Consider the following 27,504-nt stretch of genomic DNA (forward strand, 5'->3'; position numbering starts at 1 on the left):
CTTCTAGTCTGCCTTCCAGAGCCGCAAATTTAGCATCCAGTTTATTGTCCAATTTACTTTCCATAGCCGCAAATTTAACATCCAGTTTAGTGTCCAAAAGACCAACAATTGCGTCGATGGATAAAGGATCCTTAGCCGATTTCTTACTTGTAGCCATTTTAGGTTTGACAAGATTAGATCAACTATTATTTTAGGAAAAAAGGGTCAATCAAAGGTAGCAACTCATATGATTAAGTTCGAAAAGGTCTAATTAAAGGGTGATTATAGTTAAAAAAATAAAGAGCGCCTAAAAGGCAGATGCTTACGTCGCCATCTTGAAACTCCACCCCCCGGTGCAATATTCCAGAGGGAATGGACTATGATTGCACATTCAGGCCATGAAATGGTGCATCACTGCAGGGGCAGGTAGACACAGAGGCCAGTCTGATAGCTACTTCAAAGTCCAGAATAAACATGCTCTCCAAGTGGAAACAAGAGACTGAAGATATGTGGAAATCTGACATGCGCAAACACTCGGCTGCATGCATGAATAATACTGGTGAAACTCAGGTCAGACAGCACAAATTGTTAGGAAGTGGACGTGGACAGTCAGCATTTTGTGTCAAACCCTTCATCTGTACTGATGAAGAATCTTGACCTGAAATGTTGACTGTCCACTTCCTTCCATTTCAATTCAAGACTCATCAATACTGATGAAGGGTCTTGGACTCAAAATTTTGAACACCCATTTCCCTCCATTAATGCTGCCTGTGCTACTGAGATCCTCAAGATTAATGTAAATTATTCTCAAAGTGTTTGAATAAGCTAAAATAGCACTAATGTAACTCTACTCCATCATTGTCACAAGAGAAAACCCAATCAGATAGAATTGATCTAACCGATTAACTGAATAAATATTGTCGAACAGATCCTGGTGAAAGCTGACTACCGTAGAAAACCTTGTTGGGCCATATTTATTCTGACCCCACTGGCTACTTAAATTGTCATTTTGGGGGAGGAAGGACTATAGCCATCCATTTACTTCAAGTACTTATTCAGGGTGGCAAATTCAGTTGATAACAATAAACAATACTCAAAGAAAATGCATCACACACGAGGGTTAAAGAGCTGTCATTAAACAAAGACTTTACAAAACATAGAATAAATACAAAAGGTCATTTTCATTCCAAGACAAATACAACACGAATTTAAGATTAAATGCTTGAATTATTAGCACTCAAGACATGAAAGATTATAGAACAGTGTACACAAAAATGTTATGGGAGACATTAAAAGAATGATGTTTCATAAGAACTTAGATAGAAAAAAAATAGAACTGCTCCCCCAGGAAATGCATTGACAGCTCTCCATCATCCTTGATGCCTCAGCCACAACTGAAAGGTAAAAGTCAGATAGTCCAATGTTTTATGCTTTTGTTTTGCACTTTAAAAGCATCCCTCAAGTGGAAAATTAAAGAGGAAAAAAGAAAAGGATGCTGGCACTCAATGACAAGTCTGAGAGAAAATAAACTCATTTCTTCTTCAGTTTAAATGCACAGTTTAGCACTGAGAGCAAACAACTGATCCACCATTTTTGATATAATTTTGGAAATGTGTTTTTTAAATCTAGTGTTAAATTTTCTCAAGACAAGACTAAAATAAGATGAAAAGGTTTTAAAATATTTGTACCTGTTTCAAATTCATATCGACTTCAACTCAACCACAGCACAACATTTTAAAGACAAACTAGAACAACATTTTAAAATTTAACAAGTTTTATAACATACCTATATATTCTGGGAAGTTTTATTAAAATTTAACTCCTCCATCCCTCCCATGCCCAGAATCCATGTTCAATAGCTTCCAAGCACAAGTTGCTATTTATTGAAAATAAAAACTGTTTAAGAGGTTACAGATCATGTGCCAAAAAGTGTTTTAAAAACATTAAAATCTGGCTAGTTTTTTTTTCCTTGGTGAGTGGATTGCAAAGGAGGAGGAGGTGGTTACTACAACAAATATATGCAGCTATTTAATAAAGTGTTTTTTTTTGTTAAATATGACACAAATGATGGCAGGGTTTAGAGCTAGGCAGCAAGGTGGGAAAGTTTGACTGTAGATTTGAGATCAAGAAATTAATCTAAGTTCCAATGGAGACAGCAGGAGGAATAATTCTATGTTTAGTGCAGTGTAATACTATCAAAAAACCCTGCTTTAGTGAATACAAATGATAGGAAAATTGTAAAACTTAATTAACTGCATTTTAACCAAATGCTGCTAAAAGGTGCTTTTATTAACAGTTAAAATTCCTTCTTCAGTTCATTGAAGTGTTAGTATATTCTTGCAGTGCGTCATTCATCCTGAACACATAGGCAGTAGAAACTTCTCCCAAATGTTGCAAATCATCCAAGGACAGAACACAGGGATCGTGGTCTTGCAGCATTAGAGGCAGCTGGGAAGATCCTTGTTCAATGCGCCGAGAGCGCCTTACGGGAGTCAGAAACTTCAAATCTTTGATCTCGGAATTGCTGTTTTCCTGATGAGCTGGATTCTTAGCACTGCAGGAGGAGAGGTTTGCAAACCAAGTGAACAAACTTCATCATAGTCATAATAAATCAGTTACAGAGTCAATAGCAATCACAGGATACACAAACACAAGAGATTCTGCAGGACACACAAATGCACATGCTGAAGGAACTCAGCAGGTCAGGCAGCTACAATGGAAGGAAATAAATAGTCATTGACATGGTCTTGGCCTGAAATGTCAAACCAGTTATTTCCCTCCATAGATGATACGCTATGAGTTTCTGCAGCATTTTATGCATGTTGCATAGGACAAGGTGCACAAGGATGCTATATGCAAATTATTTGCTATAAAACAAAAGCAGCTAAAATTCCAGCATTTTCTTACCTTTTCTGTTTAGGTGTAGCTTTCACATTATACTTCACAGATGACCCTACATTTTTCATTTTACTTGGTGTCATCATTTGCTTTAGTGGGGTCTTCATGTCTTCAATTTTAATGTTTTTAATCATTTCAATCTCTTTAATCTCATAATCACCATCTGACTGGGCCCCACAGACTTCATCATCAACACCCTCCACTATTTGCCCCAGGGGAGGCAGCTGCTCTTTGGCTGCAGGCTTCATCTCTTGCTCTGTGGGGAGTTCCTTTGCATTAGGCACAGATTCCAGTCCAGTGGCATCTTCGTCCTTTCTGGAAATGTTCTGTTCATCATTTGTGGACGGACAGATTTTCTGCTCCTCAGCAGGGAGGAGATTCTCAGGATCATTTGTAGAGTGCTCATTTTCTTCTGTAGGCAGCCTCTGTTCACCATTTTCCTCTTCCACTTCTTTCTCCTCCATTTCCTTCTCCTCTGGAGCTTCTTGCTCAGTCTCATTTTCTAATGACAGTTCTGGATTTTGCCCTTCTCCATCCTCCTCGCTTTTGCTTTTATCTTGGACACAAGAGACAGTATTATTAGTCAGATTTGTACTGTGATCCCCAAACCATCCAGTGCATCATTAGAACATACAACAGTTCAGCACACTACAGACCCTTCAGCCCTGGATGTTGTGCCTATCCATAAAAACCTACTACCTGATCAGTCCTACTCTTCCCGCCCATGCAGCCCATAGTGTTCCGTTTTATTTAAAAAACATCATGTGCCCATTTAAGAAACTCCTAAATGTCACTACTTTGTCTCATGAGGAAAAGTTGAGAGTTAGGACTTTTCTTCAGACATTCCATATATTAAAAAAAAAGTTGAGTTTTAAATATCATTTTCTTGAATAATTATCCACATTTCCTTCCAACTCACTCTGTTACTCTTCATGAGAAAGGAACTGAGACCAGATTATTGGACTTCTTACAAAGAAATATTCAGTTTTAATTCAGTCTGATTTGCTGGAAACACAGATGAAGAAAAGTGGATGATATAGGAATATTAAAACACTTGGCTTCGCCAGAATATTGCTGCTATAATCAAAATTACATTCATTTCTGGATCTCAATTGTAACTGGACTTCTGATTTATCTATTAACAGATTCTATTAATGTTATTAAATACAATCAGTGCCCAAATCATATGTGATGCAACTACCTTGCTTGTTCTAAGCTTCTGCTTGGTACTTTGATTTTAAGGGAATCTTTAAAAAAGCGAGTTACCAAAAATAAGCAAAATGTGGACAGTAAAGTACAAATTGAAAGGAAGCAAGTGAGCAGGTATTTCAGACAAATCCACAGATTAACTCTAGGACGGAAATATTTGGGTTAGCAACAGAAAAAGTAATAAATATTGCAGATAACCAATTGTTTATGCAGGAATGAAAACAAAAGCCAAGACTGCACCATTGTTTAAATTATTCATTTAGAGAATGATGTGGATATTCTGGTGAATTAGGAGATGTGTGCGTAGGAGGCTCACCGGTGATGCTCTGCCCGTTCAGCCAGAATGTACCCTTGCACTAAGTACTAACTCACCATCACATGGTTTCTTCGGAGTCTTGGTGTTTCTCAAAATATCTGCCAGTGTATTACGCAGTTCTTCTGCAGGCTGAAAGAAAAATAAAAGTGGTGTAAAAATCACTGCTACAATTCTCATGGTACCAGAAATTCAAGTTACATTCTCAGGTCAGACTTGTCTCAGCAGTATCTCTGCAAAGGAACGGACCAAGTGGCATTCACAGTGTGCCTTATACTGCAGTCTCCTCCCCATTGTTAGTCAGTGACACTGTAGGAAGGGCAAAAGATGATTGGTTTTCAAAGTCACTTGGATCACATTTCTTAAACAAGAGAAAATCTGCAGATGCTGGAAATCCAAAGCAACACACACAAAATGCTGGAGGAACTCAGCAGGCCAGGCAGAATCTATGGGGAAAAAGTACAGTTGATGTCTTGGCCTGAAATATTGATTGCAATTCCACCCCTCCCCCACAGAAGCTGGCGGGCATGCTGAGTTCCTCCAGCATTGTGTTGCTTAGATCACATTTCTTCCCCATTCTGATGTTTGGTCTGAACAGCTACTGAACCTCTTGACCATGTCAATGTGCTTTATTCAGTGAGTTGCTGCTTCATGATCAGCCAATTAGATATCTGCATTAACAAGGTGCACCTAATAAAGTGTACACGGATTGCATTTTGTTCAGCAAACTGATTTTCCTCATTATCATGCTAATAACATTAAACCACAAATTGTATGGCTACACGTGTTCTTTTCTGTGTGTATTATTCTCAATGAGAGAACTAATTCCCTAGGTAGGGAGCTCAATACTGCAGTAACTTGACAGCAATTCATATGTCCACCCAAGTGTCTTTAAACATCATGATTGTACCTGCCTCCACCATTTCCTCTGGCAGCTTGTTCCATGTACCCAACACCCTCTATTTGGGAAAAATTTGGCTCCAAGGTCCCCTTAAATATTTTCCTTCTAAAAAAAGCTATGCCCTCCAGTTTCAGACTCCCCTACCCTGGGGAAAAATTGACCTATTTATCCTCACTGTTTTAGAGACTTCTACAAGATCTCCTCTCTGCCTCTTTCACAGCAGAGAAAACAATCCCACCTTATTCAGTCCCTCCCCAATCCAAGTAGATATTTTCTGTGCCCTCTTTAGCTCAATCACATCTTTCCTATAGCAGGGCAACCAGAACTGCAGTACTAAGTGCGGTTTGACCAACATCTTGCTTTGTTGTAATATAATGCCCCGACTCCTATTTTCAGTGATTAGACTGCTGAAGGCATGTATGCCAGAGCAACAGGCAAGATGCTGAAGGAAATCAGGTCAGGCAGCGTCTGTAAAAATCAATAAACAGTTGACATTGTGGGCAGAGACCACTCATCAGCACTGGAGAGGAAGGGGGAAGATGCCAGGATAGGGGATGGGAAGGAAAGGAGGATTAGCTAGGTGATGCATTAAGCCAGGTGTGTGGGAAAAGTAAAGGGCTGGAGAAGAAGGATTCTGATAGGAGAGGGGAGTTGACCATGGGAGAAAGGGAAGGAGGGTCATTTCATTTCATTTTTCAATCTTTTTATTGATTTTCAAATAAAGAATATACAAATCAGAGTTTAGAAAACAGATAATATAAAAGACAAACAGCAATAATAAAAACAGAAAGTATGTCAAAATCAAATAGGTAAAATATTACACTGTTACAATATTTAAAAAAAACTACAACTCCTCTTAGCAATCATTAAAAAAAATTGGAAATTTTATTTGATAAAGGAAAAAAGCCCCCACTAACTAAACTGAAAGAAAAAAAAAGAAAAAAAAAAGAAAAAAATTGGGGAGTCCAATTGAGCGTTTTTTTTTTGAAAGGGAGGAAAAAAAACACATCCTTCCAGTCATCTCCAAACCTTCACGGACAAGAATGTTCCCCAAAGAGAATAAAGATAAATAAGATCATATGAAAATATTGAATAAAGGGTCACCAGACTTGTTCAAAATTAAAGGATGTATCAAATGTCTGGCTTCTAATTTTCTCCAAGCTTAGACATGACATGATGGAGGAGAGCCAATAGAAAACAGTAGGTGGGTTAGATTCTTTCCAGTGCAGCAAAATAGCTCTCCCAGCCAGTAAAGTTGAAAAAGCTATCACATGTTGGGCGGAAGCAGACACTTTGCTTGCTTCCTCTGGAATGATCCCAAAAATTGTTGTAAGTGGATTAGGTTGAACATCTACACCTATACCTTTAGATAATATTCCAAACACATCCCTCCAAAAGTTATTTAAACTTACACATGACCAAAACATAGTTAGTAGCCACTTCTACGTCACAAATAGGGCTTGTATTAGGAAAAATATGCGCCAATTTATCTTTTGACATATGGGCCCTGTGTACTATCTTAAACTGAATTAAGATATGGCATGCGCAGATAGATGAATTATTAACTAAATAATAAATTTTACTCCATTGATTATCTGAAAGTGAATGTTGAAGTTCTACTTCCCAGATGCGTTGAACCCTATCATTATGTGACATGCGAGCATTCATTAACTGTTCAAAGATGATTAATAGCTATCATTTATAAAAAGGATTAAGCTGAAAAATAGCATAAGCCAAATTTAAAGAGCAGGCCGAGGGGTAATTCCATAAAAAACCATGTAAAAAATTCCTAACCTGTAAATATCTGAAAAAATGTGTATTAGAGATATCATATTTATCCATTAACTGTGAAAAGGACATTAAACAGTCTTGTAAAAACAAATCTTAAAGTTTTTATTCCCTTAATTTTCCATGTTAAAAAAGCCTTATCCAAAGTTGAGAGTTTAAAAAAGAAATTAGAATAAATATTACTCGAAAGTAGAAAATCATTTAATTCAAAAAAAAAATCTATGAAACTGAAACCAAATTTTTAAAGTATGTTTAACAATAGGGTTAAGAGCTCGTCTACCTTTTCACAGAGCAAAAACCGAAGGGGAGCTCCTAATAAAGCCAATGAAAACCCCACTACCGAATTTTCCTCCAACTGTAACCATGAAGGGCAATTTTGGTCATCTATATCATAAATCCAAAAAGTAATATTACGAATATTAATTGCCCAATAATAAAATCTAAAGTTTGGTAAAGCCAGTCCTCCATCTTTTTTATTAATTTTGCAATAAAAGTTTATTCACTCTAGAGCTTTTATTATTCCAAACATAAAACAAAATCAGAGAATCAATTTTATCAAACATGTTTTTGGAACAAAAGGAACTGCTTGAAATATATACAAAAATTTTGGTAGAATAACAATTTTTATAGCATTTATTCAACCTATCAATGACATTGACATAGGTGACCATTTAGAAAGCGCCTGTTGAGTACAATCAACTAAAGGGGAGAAATAGAAGAGGGGAGTGGGGGGGGGGGGGAAGAAGGAAAAAATTACCAGGAGAAATCAATGTTCATGCCATCAGGTTGCAGGATACTTAGACAGAACACAAAGTGTTGCTTCTCCACCCTGGCAGTGGCCTCATCATGGCAAAAGAGGAGTTCATGAACTGACAGGTCAGAATGGGAATGGGGATAGGAATTAAAATGGTTGGCCACCAGGAAATTTCACTTTTGGTGGACAGAGCAGAGGAGCTCGTCAAAGTAATCGTCCAATTTACGTCAGGTCTCACCAACGCAGAGGAGCCATATTGGGAGTACTGGATACAATAAATGACGCCAAGAAGTTCACAGCTGATGTCTTCTTCACCATCTTGTCGACCTAGGTTAACTTTCAGGGAACAACAGTATATATCCCTTGGTCCGACTGTTCACCAAGATTTGAGGGTGTCCATTCACTGTGTAACCTGCCCTGTTTAACTTCCCAAAATGCATCACTTCACACTTGTCCATTTTAGATTCCATCTGCCAATTTGTGATCTACTTCCCAGTCATTCTGGATCCCATTGTAACCTTTGACAACCTTCTCCGCTGTCCCCTTTACCACCAATTTTATTCAAATTGTTAATATTTAAAATCACATGAATCACATTTTGGATCTTCTGGACCAGCCTACCATAAAGGACCTTGTCTGACCTTCTGGACCAGTCTACCTTGTCACAGGCCTTGTTAATGTCTACCTCTGCAACACTCTCATCCCCATCTTCAGTCCTATTGGTCCCCTCTTCAGAAAAGAGCAAGTGAAAGTTTGTGAGGCAACATTTCTTCACACACAGAGCCATGCTGACTAACTCTAATCAGTCCTTGCCTTTTCAAATGCAGATAGATCCTTTCTCTTGGAATCACAACCAGCAGCTTTCCCCACCACCAACCTGGCTTGCCCAAGCAGCTTTTCTGAAGTGAAGGCTCATTAGTCACCCTCCGATAATCCAGTCGCAGTCACAGCCAGTGAAGATATTGTATACAATAGTGGAGTGTATAGACAGGGTAAATAAAAGCAGGTTTTTTCCATAGGCTTAGCAAGACTGGAGCTGGTAGGTTAAGGGTGAAAGGTGAAATATTTAAGGGGAAATTCTTCACTTATAGGGTGGTGCGGGTATGCAAAGAGCTGCCTGCAGACATAGTGGATACAGATTTGATTGTAATGTTTGGGTAAGTACCTAGATGGGGTACGAGGATTATGGTCCAAGTGCAGCACAATGCAAGAAGACAAAATAATAGTTTGGTATGGGCTAGATGGGCCAAAGGGCCTGTTTCTAGGCTGGAGTACTCTGATTCTTACCTGGATCAGGTACACAGAGACTGGGTACTCTGCAGTAAATAACTCATCTCCTGGCTCCCCAAAATATTTGTGCAAAATCTGGTGCAGAATGTACTACTTACCTAGAGGAGTGCTCACCACCAGGTTCTGAGGGACATTTGAGGATGGATGTTAAATGAATAAATTGGCTGGAGAACTGGCATTTGTCACCAATGGCAAGATAAATCAGTCATGACTCAGATCTTTCTCACTTGATCGACAAAATGCAATCATGCACGCAATTGTAGAGCTTCACGACAGAAATATCCTGTCTACCGCAGGTTGCAGAAGTAGAGGCAACAATACCTGTGCTCCGGTTCTAACGGCTTGTTCATAAACAGCCATCACGTCGTGGACAGATCCTTTGCGCTGCTCAAGGTAGGCGAGGCAGATCCAGTACCTTGCAAACTTCTTAGCCTTAGGGACACTCTCAGTAAAATTCTCAAGAGTCTGCAAAATATCTTCACGTGGGCAACCCTGAAAAAAAATGAGTCAGAACAATTCAGATCTGAGACAACGAGTAAACTGCTGGAGAAACTCAGGTTGAGCAGCATCTGTAGGATGCAAGGAATTATCAGTGCCGAGTTAAAACCATGCATCGTTTATCTGCAGATGCAAAATATCTGCTTGTGCATTCCCAACTGCAAACTAACCAGACTTAGAAACAAACTTTGAAGTGAGAAATATCTTAAGTTATCAGAATATATCTGAACATATCACCACATATGCAAACATACTGTGAACATACCCAAGGAATGTTACAGTAGAACTATGAACTTGGACATTGCCATTTCTGGCATAATGACACACAGTGGGCATTTTATTAGGCACACTGTTCGTTAATGCAAATTTTGATCTGCCAATGCAGAAAAACATTTCAAGAGGCTCAGTTTGTTCTGCAGACCAAACGCCACAAAAACAAGGGGAAGAAATGTGATCTTAAGTGATTTTGACCATGGAATGGATGATTGTTGGTGCCAGATGGGGTGGTTTGAGTATCTCAGAAACTGCTGATCTCTTGGTTTTCATGCACAACAGTCTAGAGCATAGGTGTCAAACTCAAGGCCCGCGGGCCGGATATGGCCCGCGAGATCATTTTAGATAGATCTTTTATTTTAATTATTAATGGCCCGGCGATATGAAGCCTATGATTGTAAGTTAATACCAATCATAAAAATAATGCTTGCTCAGCAGTCTTCTTCATAAGAAACGGAATTTGTGAAGTGAAACACTTTGTAGTTATAGCGGAGACTGAGACATGAGAACAGGCTGAAAAAACGGAGGCAATGAAAGCTGCGTTCGCACGCGCCCGACTGATCCGGCCCGCATGAAGCTGCATTTTGCCCAATCCAGCCCGTGACCTAAAATGAGTTTGACACCCCTGGCCTAGAGTTTACAGAGAATGGTATTAAAAAAAAAAAAAATCCAGAGTACAGCAGTTTGATGGTCAAAAACATTTTGTTAATGAGAGGGGTCAGAGGAGAATGGCCAGATTGGTTCAAGCTGACCGGGAAAGTAACTCATCACCACATGTTAAAACAATGGTATGCAGAAGAGCACCGCTCACTGGACCATACATCGAACCTTAAAGTGGATGGGCTAGAGCAGCAGAAGACCATGAATACACTCTCAGAGGCCACTTTATTAGGTAAAAGACATGTAATGAAGTGGCCACTGAGTGCAGGTCAAATTTTCCCTTCCCCCAAAGTCTCCATTCTTGCTGTGGTACAAACTAAAGGCCAATTGTTTAAAAAAAAGGCTTTCCTCTCACAGCAAAAAGAAAGGTACATTATTGGCATCACCAGATGTTGGAGTTGCAAACTAAAAGACTTGATATTTGGGGGGGGGAGAAAGATTCCCAGACATATAACACAACTCTTCCCTTAGGAAAGCTATTGGAAACCTATGTAGTGTCCTAGTTGGGGCCAGAACAGTTACTTAATAATTATTAAAGTATCCCCACATTAGAAGGGAGATGGGTAGAGGAATCACCCAAGTAGTTGAAAGGTTAAGACAAAGTAGAAAGTTACATGAGAAAATAAAAAGAATTACTATTAAACTATTAGATGAACTCTGCTATCTTAATAAAAAGCTTTTACTGCTCAGGATCTTGCAGAGGCTGATTGGGTGAGATTGTTTGTAGGGAAAGGGGCATCTACTGGAAAGTGGTTTTGGAGGCTTTAAAGTGCATTCTTTCTTCCATGTCTTCTGTCCTCTATTACATCCCCTCTTCTCTAGCCCTGCATCTTTCTCCAGTCAACCTTACAGCTCTTTACTTCATCCCCCCTTCAGGTTTCATCTATCACCTTGTGTTTCACTCTCCTCCCCCCCCCCCACCACCCCTTTAAAATCTACTCATTTTTTCCCCTCCAGTCCTGAAGGGTCTCAGCCCAAAATGTTGCAAAAACATCGATTGTACTCTTTTCCATAGATGCTGCCTGGCCTGCTGAGTTCTTCCAGCATTTTGTATGCATTGCCTGGATTTCCAGCATCTGTAGGATTTCTTGTGCTTGTGATTAAATTGTATTTATTCACAATACCTGGTACTCACCAGGGCCTGACCTGGTTAACTTGCAGACCTTCTGGGAAGTTAGAGGGGAAATAAAAATGTGCTGGCCTTGTTGTTTTTCTTCATCTCTGGCTACAGGTGAGGTTCCAGAGGACTGGAGAGTGTTTAGTATGGTACCATTGTTTAAAATAGCAAAGAGCCAGGAAAAGACAAGCTGATGAGTCTGACAGCAGCAGTGGGTAAATTGCTGATGGGGTTCTGAGGGACAGGATCCACTAATGTTTGGAGACAGGGCCTGTTTCAGGACAATCTGCACAAATCTGTGTGTGGAAAGACATGTCTGATGAATCTCTTGGCATTGGCGGGTAGGGCAGTGGTAGTTGTCTGTATAGACTTCAGCAAGGCCTTTGACAAGGTCCATTATGAAGGTTAGATCATATAGGATCTAGGAGGGATAGTGGATTGGATTCATGATTGGCTCAATGTTAGGATACTGAGGCAATGGTTGAGGGCAGTTTCTTGAAATAGAGGCCTATGACTAGTAGTGTGCCACAGGGGGTAGTGTAGGGACCTACTTCTTGTAATTTAGATACATGACTTTGATGCAGATGCACAAGGCATGGTTTGCAAATCTGCAGATAGTAAAACAGGTATACAACTGGATGTTCATTGGATAGGTATTTGAACCAAGGATTAGCAAATGGCTTTCAGTCTAGATAAATGGTATGATCTACCCAATCTAGATCTGGGTAGATCAGACCAGAGTTGGACTTGTACCGTGAATGTTAGAGTCCCGGGGAGTGATATGGAACAGAACGACCCAGATGAGCATGTGCATAGATCCCTGAAAGTGACATCGCAGGTTGTCAAGGTGAAAAGGCTGCATTTGGCAGATTGGCCTTCATCAATCAGGGCACCCGGTACAAGAGCTGGGAAGTCATGTTCCAGTTATACCAGACAATAGTGAGGGCCCAAAAATGGGATGGTTTTGGTCACACTGTCCCATGGTAGCATAGCAGTTAGTGCAACACTATTACTGCTCTGTGCATTCCAATGTACAAAGTTCATTTACGGCACTGTCTACAAGGAGTTTGTACATTCTCCTCATGAACCATATGGGTTTCCTCCTACAGTCCAAAGACGTACCATTAGTAGGTTAACTGGTAATTGGAGATTATCCTGTGATTAGGCTAGTGTTAAATAGGTGGATTGCATGGCGGTGTAGCTTGTTGAAGTGGCTGTTCCATTCTGTATCTTTAAATAAAAATAAAAGAAATAAGGAAAGAAATTTCTACAATAGAAAGCGTGCAGAAAAGATTTACCACAACGTTGCCAGAACTTGGGGGCCTGAGTTTCGAGTGTAGGATGCGTAGAATGGGACTTTACTCAGTCTCCCTGTTCCAGGGAATAGTGACCCAACACAGATACTGTATATACTATCGTGAAGGGAATAGACCAGATGAAAGGACATTTTTTCTCCCCCCCCACCCCCAGAAGAAGGGAAGTTAAACACAAGGCAACATTGGTTTAAGATGAAAGGCAGGAGATTTAGAAGGGATATCAAGGGACCTTCAAGTAAAGTGTGGTGTATATTTGGAATCAATGCCAGCAAGTAATTGGACACATTAGTAACATTTAAAAGTCATTTAGCCAAGTTCGTAGATTGGAGAGGCCAAATTCCCAAGAGGTAGGATCAGCTTGCAGGGTAGCACATTTGGTATGGATGAGCTGGGCAGAGGGAGTGTTTAAGGGAGCCTTTAATGACCTCTGCAAGAGGAAATGTTGTTCACAAGTCAATATTACACTTAGTCCCTCCCACCTGAGGTTCTATACTAAGTGCAACTGTATAAAAAGCTGTAATTACCTCATTAATCCGATTCAGAAACTCAGAGAGAGACTGGTTTATTTTGTTCACGAGTTCACTCTGATTTTCTTCTTCCACAATTGTCGTCCAAAGTGATTTCACTGGCTCTTCTGCAGGTTTCTTTTTCTGCGAGGGCATTGTTTCTGGTCGTTTTCCGAACTTCTCCTTTGACATTAGTAGTGTTCTCCTGCAGAACAAAATAGTTAAATGACCCAAAATATACAAGTGCAGACTTTGCACGGTAGTGTACGGTTTACACAACGCTTTACAGTGCGGGCAACCCAGGATCAAGTCCTGCGCTGCCTACAAGGAGTTTGCACGTTCTCCCCATGACCATGTGGGTTTTCTAGAGGTGCTCTGGTTTCCTCACAGTCCAAAGACTAGTTGGCAGGTTAATTGGTCACAGTAAACTGTCCCGTGAATTAGGCTAGAATTAAATTGGGGGGGTGGGGGGGGGGGGGGGAAGAGAGAGGAATTTCTGGGCAGCATGGCTCAAAAGGGATGGAAAGGCCTACTGTGCTCCATCCAAATAAAATCTTTGGCATTTTAAGTTTCAGCCTTCAGAAAATTCTCAAACCCATAACCTAGAGTCAGAGTTGCTCAGCTTGGAAATAGGCCATTTGGCCCACTGCATCTGTGCTGGCCATCATGCCCATGTATATTAATACCACCTGTGTGCATTAATTCTGTATCCCTTTGGGCCTTGTCATTCAAGTACCTGTCCAGATGCCTCTTAATTGTTACACTTCCTGTCTCCACCACCTCCTTTGGCAGCTCACGATGGATACCAACTATTCTGAAAATGTCATTCCTATGGTGAACTACATATACCTGTCTGGACACCCCTCACCCCCACCACTGACTGCTCCTGTGGCTCCTCCCACAGACCCCTGTATAAAGGCGATTGGAGGCACTGCTCCTCCCTCAGTCTCCAGGATGTTGTGTGATGGTCCCTTGCTGCTGACAGTGCTTTCTTCCAGCTAATAAAAGCCTATCTCTCGCCTCACGTCTCCGAGAGTTATTGATGGTGAATCAATTCCTCAGGAACTCTTGCTCATTTTAAAATTACACCCTATAGTTTCAGAGACCACTGCCATGGGAAACAGACCATCTACTTTGCCTGCCATAATTTTAATACCTCTTTCATAGCACTTCAGCCTCCCCTGATCCAGGAAACCTGAACCAGCAGCCAATCAATCTTTCATTGTAACTCGAGCCCTTCAATCCAGACAACGTCCTTCTTAATCTTTTCTGTACCTCATCTAGCTTCACCACACAGTTCTAGTAGTTTGGTGACCAGAACTGTACGCAGTATTCCAAGCATGGCATAACCAGTACTTTGCACAACTATGTCAAAACTCGTACTCAATCCCTTATCGATGAAGGCAAGCACAGTAATACACCTCATTCACCTTTGTAGTCATGGTCAGGTAAGCATGTACAAACCCCAAGCTCTCTGTTCTACAACACTCTCCATGACCCTACCTTTACTATATAGGTCCTGGCGATGGTTTAACTTCCCAAAATGTGAAGTGATGCATTTTGAGCTAGAATTTGTTTTTCATTCCCTTACTCACTGCCCCAGTTGAAGGAGACTCTATTGTAATGTTACAAGACCACACCCCTCCCTCACCATCACTATACTTGCAACTTTGGAGTTATCTGTCAATACATTGGACAAAGTCATCAGGTGCAGGAGAAAAGCTGCTAACTACATGTTCCCTGCCAAATCACACACCATTCCATCTTTGAAGTCATACTGGCACTTAGGCATCCAAATTCTTGGAATCTTGAGGTGCAGTACCTTCATCAAGACTCAGAGCTCACCACCACCTTCAAGGCCATTAGGGATACAATAACTGCTAGCCTTGCCAGTGATGCACAAATCCTTATAGGAATGAAGGAATGAAAGGAATGATGGCTCTGGGTCTGTATTCACTGGAGTTTAGAAGAATGGTGGGGGAGGGGCATCTCATTGAAATCTACCAAATATTGAAAGACCTACATAGATTGGACAAGGTGAAGACATTTCCAATAGTGACAGAATCATAGGACCAGAGGGCACAGCCTTAAAACAGAATGACATCCCTTTAGAATGGAGAGGAGGAGGAATTTCTTTGGCCACAGGGTGGTGAATCTGTGGAATTCGTTACCACAGACAGCTGTGGAGGTCAAGTCATTGGGTATATTTAAAAGTGGAGCTTGGTGGGTTCCTAATTAGAAAGGGTGTCGAAGCTTAAGGGGAGAGGACATTCTGCTCTCCAACGGCCATTAAATTGGACTACATCTGTGGCAATGAAATACTCGGCGGGAGTACAGAAATGGACAGAATCACGGATGCCACCATTCAACTGTTTGTTTCTGTAACAGTTGATTCCCCCGCCCCCCCCCCCCCCCCCAAGGCATCTGACTACCAACCTACTGCCCTCTGCTGTGCCTATTGTCTTGTTTATAATTCATTGTAATGCCTGCACTGTTCTGTGTACATTATGCAGTCCTGGGTAGGTCTGCAGCCTAGTGTAGTTTTTGTGTTGGTTTACGTAGTTCAGTGTAGTTTTTGTATTGTTCATGTAGCACCATGGTCCTGTAAAATGTTGTCTCGTTTTTACTGTGTACTGTACCGGCAGTTATGGTTGAAATGACAATAACAAGTGACTTGACATGAGAATAGGGTTGAGAGTGAAGATAAAATAGCCAGGATCAAATGGCAGGACAGAGCAGACTCAATAGGCTGAATGTCCTAATTTTGCTCTTATGTCTTAAAAACTAACTGATTAAAAATAGCTATCAAGGTTAATGGCAATTACCATATTCTGAATATAAAGAATGAATAATCAGAAAATATTTACCTTTTATCTGCTGGAGGCTCACCATCTTTTATGGGTTTAAGGCTGCCTTGATGTTTTGAAAGCTTCCATGCTGGGGGTCTTGCAGGTAAGTCTTTGGGGGCTTTATGGGAGGATGCAGCGATTCTCTTTGTCGTGATTGTTTGAGTTGCCACTATTGCAGGGTCACCATTCCCAGACTGTTTAAAATCTATTTTGATGTTTAGCACATCGGCTGTGATTGCCCTTTGCTTTGCTGCAGTACTGCGAGCAGAAACTGCTGTTAATCTCCTTTCTTTATTATGGGATGTATTATTCCAGATCTTCCGAACAGGCTGCACATTTTCCACCCCCTTCGGCCTCGGCTTGTGCAGCTTGTCCTGAGATTCTTTATTTCGTACCTCCGTATCAGAGAGACTTGCCACTGCATCAGACTTCTCCCTCGTCTCACTCTGATGAGAAGCTGATCTGAAGGACTGGATTTTGGATTGTACAATTTTACCACGAAATGAACCCAACACAGGCTTCTTAAAAGTGGAAGGCGGCAGCTTTGGATTATTGCCCTTCTCAGCTATCGATTTAACCTGCTTGTTTTTCATCGTAAAGAATGATTGGCTAAGAGTGGCATTCTGTGCTCTTGGCTTTATATTGCCCCCTTGCTCCACGAGTGAATTGTGCTTTTGGTTCAATGGCATTTTCTCCGGTTCCATTGATTTTTGGAGAGACATTCCAGTTTTGCACAGAGCAACACTGTTGTCTTCCTTTGATGTTTGTTCTACTTTTGAATGGTCCTCTTGGACTGATGATGGCAGGTTTTCAGGTTGAGTGATTTGATTGGCAGGCATTTTAGCTCTAAGATTAACTGAGTTAGTTCTCTGTATGGATGGCTTTTCTCTTTGCTTTGATAAAGTTGACCCAGATCGGATACAGGATTGGGATTCAGAATGGTTTGGAACAGCTTTTTTTGGCTCCAGCCGTTTGCCTTCAGATACCTAAAATAAGATACTTGGATTTATTAATTTCACTTTTCTGAACAGAAATTTACAGTGTAGCAGCTATAAAACTTGTCATATCATCCAAAAACAGAGTCATTATTCTAATCCTACTTCTGAGCTCTTGAAATTACAGATGTTCTTGTCAAAGTAATTTAAATAAAATGACAAGTTCAGTGTCAGTCATCAGATTATAGGATCTAGGACTAGACCAAGACAATCTTCCCAATTCTCCTCCAATCCTTTTACCACTTATTAAATCTATGCAACTTGATACTCATTATTACCTCCATTAGATCTGAATTCATTCTCTGGAGCTTCCTACTGGGAAAACAGACCAAAGGCTTTGCACAGATTAAAATGGACAGAAAACTTATTTCAAGTTTTTAAAAATAGTAACAGATATCCAATAATTCACATGATAGAACAGTACCATACAGGAATAAGCCCTTTGCCCACAATGTACATATTGAATACAATGCCAAATTTAACTAACCCATGGTGCCTGCAATGTATTGCTTCTTCCTCCAGATTCACCTGTCAATTTAACAGTTTATGTTGTACCTGCTTGCACCACTCTCTCAGCAGCTCTTTCCAGATACCTGAATACAAAGCTTTTCCCCTTACACTAAAGTTACATTCTTGAGTGTCTGACATTTCTACCTTGGGAAAAAAAGCCAACTATCTACACTATCTTTAGCTCTCATGATTAAAAAAAAACTTCTATCCTTTCAGTCTCTGATGCTCCAGAGGGGAAAAAAAAAAATCCAAGTTTGCCCAAACTCTTACTTCTCATACCCTCTAATTCAGTCAGCATCCTGGTAAAACCTCCTCTCCACACACCCCAAGCTTCCACGTCCTTCCTGGAATTGCATTTGTCACCACTTTGAATCTGTAGTTCCCATTTCTTTCACTGTGTATTATAAATCAGAATCCTTTATAGTTTTAATGTAATGATCGGAAAGGGAGGGGGAGGTAGTTGCTGGGAATGTGGTCTGGGAGCCAAAGGAGCAGTAACCAAAAAAAAGTTTGGGAATCACTGCTGTAGATTATATTAGTAGCTCTCCCAAAATTCACTAACATCTGCATCTTTCTCTTTAGTAAGTATGGATGAAAAAAATGTTCTTTTAGGGCCCTGTCCATGTTTTCTACTCTATTACACTGCTTTTCAGTCCCAAACAACTTTCCCATTCCTCTGAGCAGGAATTTTTTCTTCCAGGAGGGAACAGTAGTCCTCAGGGTCCCCCATCCACAGCTATTCTCTTGCTCTTGATATATTTATGGAATACCTTGAAATTCCTCATATTCTTGCCAAGGATATCTTCCAGCCTTTTTGTACCCTCCCTTTCTCTCAAGTTCTCTCCTACATCCTCTATATTCCACCAGGACTTCACTCAATTCCAGTTGCCTCTGCTTGTCATATGGTTATTCTCCCCCCCCCCCCCACCGATCAAAAGCTTCAATATCGTCATCCAAAGTTCCCTAATCAACTTTGACCTTCATCCTTATCAGAACAAAATAGCACAATACTTAACTATCTTTCAGAATAAAACACCGATTTGTCAGATGCTATTTTACCCAAGCATCTACTCATCACCTTTACGCTACGAAAATCAGCCTCCCCCACCCCACTCATTTAGGACTAACTGAAAGACAAACCTTGCAGCCTTTCCCAGCTATGAAAACTCACACGTACGTGATCTGTTCCCAAAGTGTTGCCCCATTCACCCAGATTCATTTTCCAGGATCAAGTTCTCCAAGATCCAATTTCCTCATATACAATAAATTACAAACTTAACAAGGCAGAAAGATAATACAATCCTTACAACTTCTCCAGTCATCTAAAATAATTTATTTTATTCCCCTGTTTAAAAAAACTCAGGCTAGTAACACTACCAAGCTTTATCAAAGGCTTCTCTCTATAGAGATAAAATATTATGTTTTGCGTATAGCTGTTGAGAGGTTGTACTACTAGGAAATTAACATTCTAAATACCTTATGCTTGCAAAAATAATCAAATACAATTTGTTATAACATTGTAATATTTCTTTGAAGTTGACAGCAATCCAATAAATCTAGACTAACATTCTGAAACAAAGTGACAGAAGCATCTCTGATGACATTCTATCTGATGACAGATTTTACATCACATGGATTCTTAGGTACTGTTCATCATGAATGGAACTCATTACTCCAAAGCTAGAGATTAACCCTCAAATGTACAAGGTATAACATGAAGTTTCTATTGATGCAATAATTAACAAAGTTTTTCTTTGATTTCTGTTACCCACCGTTGTTTCCTTCTGCCATTTAGCAACCCGAACTTTTTCAAAGTTTGTCTTGTCTTTCAGGCAGACCCTACAAGTAAAATGATTTGTATAATCAGAAAAGCATTTGTGACCACTTCTTGTTTCCAAAATTTCTCATGTACTTGCCATATTAAAAACTTAGAAATTTCAATTTCCTAGTAATGACATCACAATGATGATATATCATGCATCTACATCAAATGAGGGGGAGGCTACAAAATTGCCACACATTCATAGGTACTATTTATAAGCCAGGTAAATTAAGTTGTGAAGTTACTTTAAGTGGACCAACAAATCTGCATCAAAAGATCCAGAAGTAGAAATATTAAGGTCAGACAGCTCACCTGAAGCTTGAATCATAGAGTCATACAGCACAGCAACAAGCCTGTCAGTCTTCCGAGACTATGGTGTAAATGGCCAATCACCTTTTTTCAAATTTTGTTTCTACTTGCCTACATTCCAAGTCAATTTACAATGTCTAATTACCCTTCAAACTTGCTCATGTTTGAAATATTGGCAGGAATATTGACACTTGTGGTCAGAGTGGTAGACTCCACTAGAGGTCCTAATTGAAGCTGCTAAATAGCTGTGTCACCATGCAACACCATGGCATAAAATTGCCAACAATGGGCGGGGAAGGATCAGAAAGGCGGGGAAGAAAAAGAAGAGACCAAAAGACATTAAAAATCCCAAACAGTGGCAATGCCAGCTGAGAGACCATGAGAAAGGCTATAGAACATGCAACACCCAGAGGAAATGAATGAAATCCAAGAGGAATTAACAAATGGAGATTGAAAACATTTACAGTATAGTATTGAGAGATGCAAGATTAGATTAAAAGACCATCTAAAATTGTTGAAATCATTTTTGAGATCAGAAAGCTGAAAGTATGCCAAGTATGAAGATGAGATGGTGTTCCTCAAGGCAACAATGAGCTTTGTTGAATAATGTTGCCAAACGAAGGGAGAGGTCAGTGTCAGAACAAAATGGTAATTAAAATGATGGGCCTTGCAGACTGAGGTGCTCAGCAGGTGATTACAATACATATGTACGTTTTTCCTTCCCATTGTAAAAGGCCACGTTGTACACTGTACTCCCTCTTCACAAGATTAAAATACACTGATCTACTTGCAAAAATCATGCAGGTCTCAGCACAGTAGGAAGGGAGGAAGTAAGAAGTGCATCTCCTGTAGTTGTTTGGGGAGGTGTCATGCGAAGGGGAAAAGGGTATTACCTCTGATTTTGGGACAATGGGACTAAGTAACTAAACAAGATTAGCCACGTGTGCAGAAGCTTAGAAAGCCAATATGATCCCATTTGAGAATTACAGAATTTTGAGAGATATTGGCAGGATAGCTACTGAGAGACAAGATTCCTTTAGCTCAAGGATTTACACAAGAACATAAAAGCAGAGCAACTTATTTGGTCCTACCAGCATATTCCATTGTTCAAAACCGTGGCTGTTCCAAATGGCCTCAACCTTCAAAAACTACTCGACACCATCCCAAGTCAAATGTCTATCCATCTAGAACTGGGGATGTTGTTTCAGAAGGGGATCAGTTACTCAAGACTGAGATGAATAATTTCTTAATGCAGAGGTGCTCAAACTGTCCTTATCCAGAGGACTGTGGCAAGCATAAATGGTCGCGAGAATCAGTAGATATAGGGTGGAATGCAAAAGAGGATCTGAGGTACAGCCATGATCTCAATGAAGCTTCTTCCCCCACTGCCATCCGATTTCTAAATAGACATCGAACCCAACCTCACCACTTTATTTCTGGGTTTTCTTGCACGACTTTTAACTCAACCATATTGTACTGCAATTCAGTTTTACCCCCCTCCATTTATCCACCATGCATTTCATTGTACTACTGCCATAAACTAATCTCATGCCATATGCCAGTGATATTAAACCAGATTCTGACTGATGAATGGCAGATTAGAAACAAGAATGCACTGAGCCAATTTTATTTTATGGAATATGGACACTGCAGGTGAAGCCAGCACATGTTATCCGTTCATTATTACTCCAAGGTGGAATGGCATACCAGATGCACTGGAAAATAATGACATTTCCTTCCCTGAAGAACATCAAAAACCAGGTGAGTTCCTGTTTTTTAAAAAAAAAATTAAACATTGATAGCCTGGCAGCTCTATTCTGATTGATTGAGACCAGCACTCCTAATCACATTTCTTCTGCTTTTACAATTTCCTGATGCTTTAATTCAAATCCAGCATGATCATTGAATAATTTTTGTCTATAGATCAATGAGCCAGAACCTTGAGCACTACAGTACATACTGGACTCGTGCTTCTGCATTTCAAATCAATGGTTTCAGAAAAAGTACAAGACAGCATGAGAAACAATTAGAGCATTGAACAGTGGGCACAAATATGTAAGAAAAATGCTCACAGTCATAATAGACACTAAATCTTAAAATGCTCTACTTCAATGAGACCTGACACATTCTGAACCAATCATTTAAAGCTAGATTCATTAATGTTTGCTATCCTCAAGCAACTTTTCCCCCCAATTTCAAAGCTGTTGTAATCATCTCACTTCTATTGTTTCCTTCTACAGTAACCTTCTCAATGCATCATTGTTCTGAAAGGATCCAGCCCGCACAGCATACGTTCTCTCTGCCTCTGGAGTTCCTCTCTGGATTGCACTCCCCCTCTCACCTTGAGAATGCAAGTTCCACCTCATGGACAATGTGCTCAGTCATCGTAAAATCAGTGAGAAATAAACATCACTGCACGTTTTAAAGTAATTCTCAACCAACTCCAACAAATCAAGTCATTTTATGTCAACATACCTTCAATAATAATTTCTTCTACCAAACTTACAGATCATTTCCAAGTGTTCTTGGAACACATGATAGAGGTGTACAAGATATTAAGAGGAATAGACAGAGTGGACAGCCAGCGCCTATTCCCCAGGGCATCACTGCTCAGTACAAGAGGACATGGCTTTAAGGTAAGGGGAGGGAAGTTCAAAGGGGATATTAGAGGAAGGTTTTTCACTCAGAGAGTGGTTGGTGCATGGAATGCACTGCCTGAGTCAGTGGTGGAGGCAGATACACTAGTGAAGTTTAAGAGACTACTAGACAGGTATATGGAGGAATTTAAGGTGGGGGGGGTTATATGGGAGGCAGGGTTTGAAGGACAGCGCAACATTGTGGGCCAAAGGACCTGTAATGTGCTGCACTATTCTATATTCTATAGAGTTTGGTTCTTGATCGCATTCTATTCCTTGCCTAAATGTTCTGTTTCCTACATATGCTAACTTTCGCCCGCTGCAAGTGTCTTTTACTTAGGGTGCAGAAAAATATTTTGGAACTTGGCACTAGCAGAGTTGAAATCCTACTGATCTCCCCCAGAAAAAGTTACCCTCAGGAGTTGATCTCATTTCATTTTCTAGAGCCCTGTAAACTTGGTGATAGGCTGGATGAAAAATGCAAATCAATCCACTGCCAAGATTCTCCACTTCCAAGTTTGAAATCCTACTTCAATAGGTGTCGGGCTGACGGACACCTGAGGAACAGGAGCAAAGTAGCAATGTGAATATCCAAGTCAAGTGTGTAACCAATGTCACGGACCAGATCCACCTATTCACGTTCAGTGCAGCATCCTTCACAGACAAAGAAGATACACCCATCATTCCTACCCAATGTACTACTCTCACCTTTAAAAGACTCCGGGATGAGGTAATTTAAGTGCAGTTAATTTCAAACCTAGAGCAGGATTCTTTGAAGTGTCCGCTTGTTATGTTTCTACAGTTCATCTTTTGCTCCATGAAAACAAAAGATTTGTGAGAAAACACGAGGAAATCTGCAGATGCTGGAAATTCAAACAACAACACACAAAATGCTGGTGGAACACAGCAGGCCAGGCAGCATCTATAGGGAGAAGCGCTATTGGCGTTTCGGGCTGAGACCCTTCATCAGGACTAACAGAAAGGAAAGATATTAAGAGATTTGAAAGTAGTGGTGGGAGGAGGAAAAATGTGAAATGAAAGAAGTCCGGAGGGGGTGGGGTGAAGCCAAGAGCTGGAAAGGTGATTGGCGAAAGTGATACAGGGCTGGAGAAGGGAAAGGATCATGGGACAGGAGGCCTCGGGAGAAAGGGGGAGGGGAGCACCGGAGGGAGATGGAGAACAGGCAGAGAGAGAGAGAGAGAGAGAGAGAAAAAAAACAAACAATATGTCAGGATGGGGAAAGAAGGGGAGGAGGGGCATTAACAGAAGTTAGAGAAGTCAACCTTCATGCCATCAGGTTGGAGGCTACCCAGCTGGTATATAAGGTGTTGTTCCTCCAACCTGAGTGTGGCTTCATCTTGACAGTAGAGGAGGCCATGGATAGACATATCAGAATGGGAATGGGACGTGGAATTAAAATGTGTGGCGGTCTCAGCCCAAAACGTCGACAGTGCTTCTCCCTATAGATGCTGCCTGGCCTGCTGTGTTCCACCAGCATTTTGTGTGTGAGATTTGTGAGAAGTTTTGTTTTTAATGAGTGCTATTGTTATTGGCTGTAATATGATGTAAAGTTCCACACACCAAGTGCTGGAGAACCCATCATCAAGACTGAAAGGTCTCAGCCTGAAAGGTGGACTGTTCACTCGAATCTGCCGGGTCTGCCGAGTTCTCTTGGATTACCAGCATCTGCAGACTTTCTCAAGTTTATGTTGGACAGTTCTCCTTCTTAGAACCACAAGATGAAAACTTTCCATTCTGTAGCTCCACTCCATGGACCCACAAGGGCACAGTGCAGGTTTCCTTCATATTCTCTTGCATCACCATTATACTATAGAAATAGTAGCTTGCCATTACCATCAATAGATTCATGAACAAAAAACAGCTCAGCCAATCAGAAATCTCAATGTTGTGTCCGCACTGCTTACATTAGTAATCAAACGCTCAATTCAGCTAATCCCTGTCTACCCAGTCCTCCCATTTCCTAAATATCATGAACCCCTGCTTGGCATCCCATTCCATGGCCCACCGCTAAAAAAAATACCTTGCCGCCGTTATCTCATTTGAACCAACCCATTCTCACCTTAAATGCATGCCAACTGTTACCTGAGATGTCAACACTGCTAAAAAGAAAATGACTACTCTATGCACCTCAATCTTATAAGCCTCTATCAGATCTCCCCGCAGCTCCCCAAAACGTAGGAATAAGTCCACTATCTGAGCAGTGAAATGACTAACCCGCGTTTATGATTTTTCAAGTATTAATTACAGAGGTTGCCCACTACACACAATGTTTTAAAACCTACAATATTTGCAAATTACAATAAAATTTCAGACTAACAGCTGTTATTCCACTGTCCAAATAAAGCGGGAGCATTGAACTAAGATTTCGGAATGTTTCTCCGAGGCATTGACATTGCGGGAGATCACACAGGGCAGAGCGAGGCACGCTGCAGTTTCCCATCCAAAATAACGACAGGAGAAGCGCTTCTGCACCTTGATTGATAGTTTGTTAAGGCTCATCACTGTAACGACGAAGGCGCTTAAATTTATTTTTTTGCGTGTGAAGTACTTGGGACAGAGCTACAACAGTTTAAAAAGAACGCAAAAGGCGTTATATACACAGGTGCAAATCTTTATAATCCAAATCACCTGCTCTCCAAACGGCTCCTTGCTTGGGCTGCCACGCTGTTCGCGTACTTTTTCCTCTGAATATATTCCTCTAATTTCTGGCGTCTTTGTTCTCCATGAAAAGAGAGAGAGAGAGAGAAAATTCAAGTTACAAATTTGAAACAAGGTGTGTATTAATCTGCAACAATTCAAATACAGAAGCGGTAACTATCAGCTGATCGATGGTCTTAAAAGACCAGAGTAGTTTATAACCAACACAGAGCAACCAGACACATATTGACGACTACCTTGATAGGATATCAACTCCCGAGGCTTTCCCACAATATGACTACTCGTGACGGTGGCCATGTCACCGTTTTATACCGAAATTTGTCCCCGTCTCTTGTCGATCCGAACCGCCGCTTGTTGCTCTCTGGGATTTGATTTTTCGCTCCCTACAGATGATTGGTTATTCCGTTCCAGAATTAGCTCAAACTGACCAATCAAGGATTTCGCCCTAACATGATAATGCGCGGGCGCATGCATAACCTTGAGATACTATTTGAATAATGATGTAGGAGAGTTCTGAAATAGAATGCGGTGTTGCGAAAAGAGGAATGTTCAGCATTTCATAATCTCCAGCCCTGCCAACCCGCTTCTTCGCTATTTGAACGTTGAATGAAATGACGCAGGCCCCGCATCGTGGTTGGAGCGTTTTTTGCGAGATGGTCATCACGTGATACTCAGACAATTCTTTTGAAAAGCAACAAAAGTTTTTTTAAAAAAACTGATCAGGAGGTGACGAATGAAAACTGGCAGAGAGAGAGGGAGAGTTGAAAATGTGGGATGCAGATAGCGTGGATGCTGGAAATCTGAAATAAAACGGGTAATGTTGGCGGTATTTAGCTGGTCAGTTGCTTCCTGGAGCTCTCGTTGGGCTCTTAAAACAACCGACCTGACCAAAGATTCATTCCAGTACGTCCAACATGTCTTCTTCATTTAACCACGATTTCCACTCACTCCCCCCCCCCCCCCAACACACACACACAAAATGCAGGACAGAGCAGCCGTTTCAATTCAAATTTCCAGCATCTGTTGTTTGTTCATTTTCAAACAAGCCCACTTGATTGGTTCCCAACTACCAGCTTAGACATTCATATGCTCTGTATGCAGAGGCTGTAGTCTTGTCAACAAAGTACAGTACTACTGTTGCTAACCCCACCCAGGCTGCACCAACCACACCCGCTGAATCTCTAGCATCAACAACTACCTGGGAACAATTTCCCTTCCTCCCCCACTGTGTGATTTTCCTGTGATGTCAGTCTCTTGAGGCTGATGTGAAATCATCCTGGGGGGGGGGGGGTGAACCCATAAGAAGCATCTGGTCCGGATGGGGTATCTAGGTGAGTACTAAAGACCTGTGCTGATCACCCGGCTGGAGTGTTCACTGAAATCTTTAATCTCTCACCTTGGCAATCTGAAATACCCACCTGCTTCAAGCAGGCTACAATTATACTGGTGCCCTAGAAGAATGTGGTAACCTGCCTCAATGACTACAATCCGGTAGTACTTGTATCCACGGTGATGAAGTGCCTCGAGAGGTTAGTGATGAAACATATCACCTCCTGCTTGAGGAGTGACTTGGATCCACTCCAATCTGCCTCCAATACCATTTCACTCAACCATGGAACCCCCCCGACATACGTCAGGATGCTCTTCATTGAGTACAGCTCGGCATTCAATACTATCATCCCCCCAAAATTAATCAATAAGCTTTGAGTCCTAGGCCTCAATACCTCCTTGTGCATCTGGATCTCAATTTCCTCTCTGGCAGATGTCAGTCAGATCAGATTTGCAACAGCATCTCCTCCACAATCTCTATCACCATAAGCGCACCACAGGGCTGTGTGCTTAGCCCCCTGCTCGACTAGATTATACTTATGACTGTGTTGCTAAGCACAGCTGCAATGCCATATTTAAGTTTGCTGAATGCACCACTATAATTGGTTGAATCTAAGGAGGTAACGAATCAGCATTTAGGAGGGAGATTGAAAGTCTGGCTGAATGGTGCCATCACAACCACCTCTCTCTCAATCTCAGCAAGACCAAAGAGCTGATTATTGACTTCAGGAGGAGTAAACCAGAGGCCCATGAGCCACTCCTCATCGGAGGATCAGAGGTAGAGAGGGTCAGCAGCTTTAAATTCCTCAGTGTTATCATTTCACGAGATCTGTTTTGCATCATTATGAAGAAAGCATGGCAGCGCCACTTTTC

The 27,504-nt window shown here is 40.9% G+C and overlaps 1 protein-coding gene across 1 annotated transcript; it reads right to left on the reverse strand.

Annotated features, from left to right (window-relative positions):
* Positions 1-1,088: 1,088 nt before the first annotated feature.
* LOC132391159 (cytoskeleton-associated protein 2-like) lies at positions 1,089-25,820 on the reverse strand. The gene is made up of 9 exons (XM_059964006.1): positions 25,539-25,820; positions 25,273-25,363; positions 19,629-19,695; positions 16,370-17,337; positions 13,521-13,707; positions 9,454-9,624; positions 4,459-4,531; positions 2,887-3,433; positions 1,089-2,533 (listed from the first exon to the last, which is right to left on the reverse strand). Exons 1-9 carry the CDS (start codon positions 25,597-25,599, stop codon positions 2,290-2,292), a joined length of 2,409 nt encoding a protein of 802 aa, XP_059819989.1. The 5' UTR covers positions 25,600-25,820; the 3' UTR covers positions 1,089-2,289.
* Between the last annotated feature and the right edge of the window lie 1,684 nt (positions 25,821-27,504).

The sequence above is a fragment of the Hypanus sabinus genome, chromosome 3 (assembly GCF_030144855.1).
Source record: "Hypanus sabinus isolate sHypSab1 chromosome 3, sHypSab1.hap1, whole genome shotgun sequence".
Taxonomy (NCBI): Eukaryota; Metazoa; Chordata; class Chondrichthyes; order Myliobatiformes; family Dasyatidae; genus Hypanus; species Hypanus sabinus.

Bases quoted from the DNA above. Each gene is read 5' to 3' on its own strand.
- LOC132391159 (XM_059964006.1), bottom strand. From the start codon at position 25,599: ATGGCCACCGTCACGAGTAGTCATATTGTGGGAAAGCCTCGGGAGTTG. The intron at 19,696-25,272 runs GTGATTTGGATT...TTTTACTTGTAG, and splicing joins AGGAGCCGTTTGGAGAGCAG to GGTCTGCCTGAAAGACAAGA. The intron at 3,434-4,458 runs GTGAGTTAGTAC...CTTGTGTCCAAG, and splicing joins TCCGAAGAAACCATGTGATG to ATAAAAGCAAAAGCGAGGAG.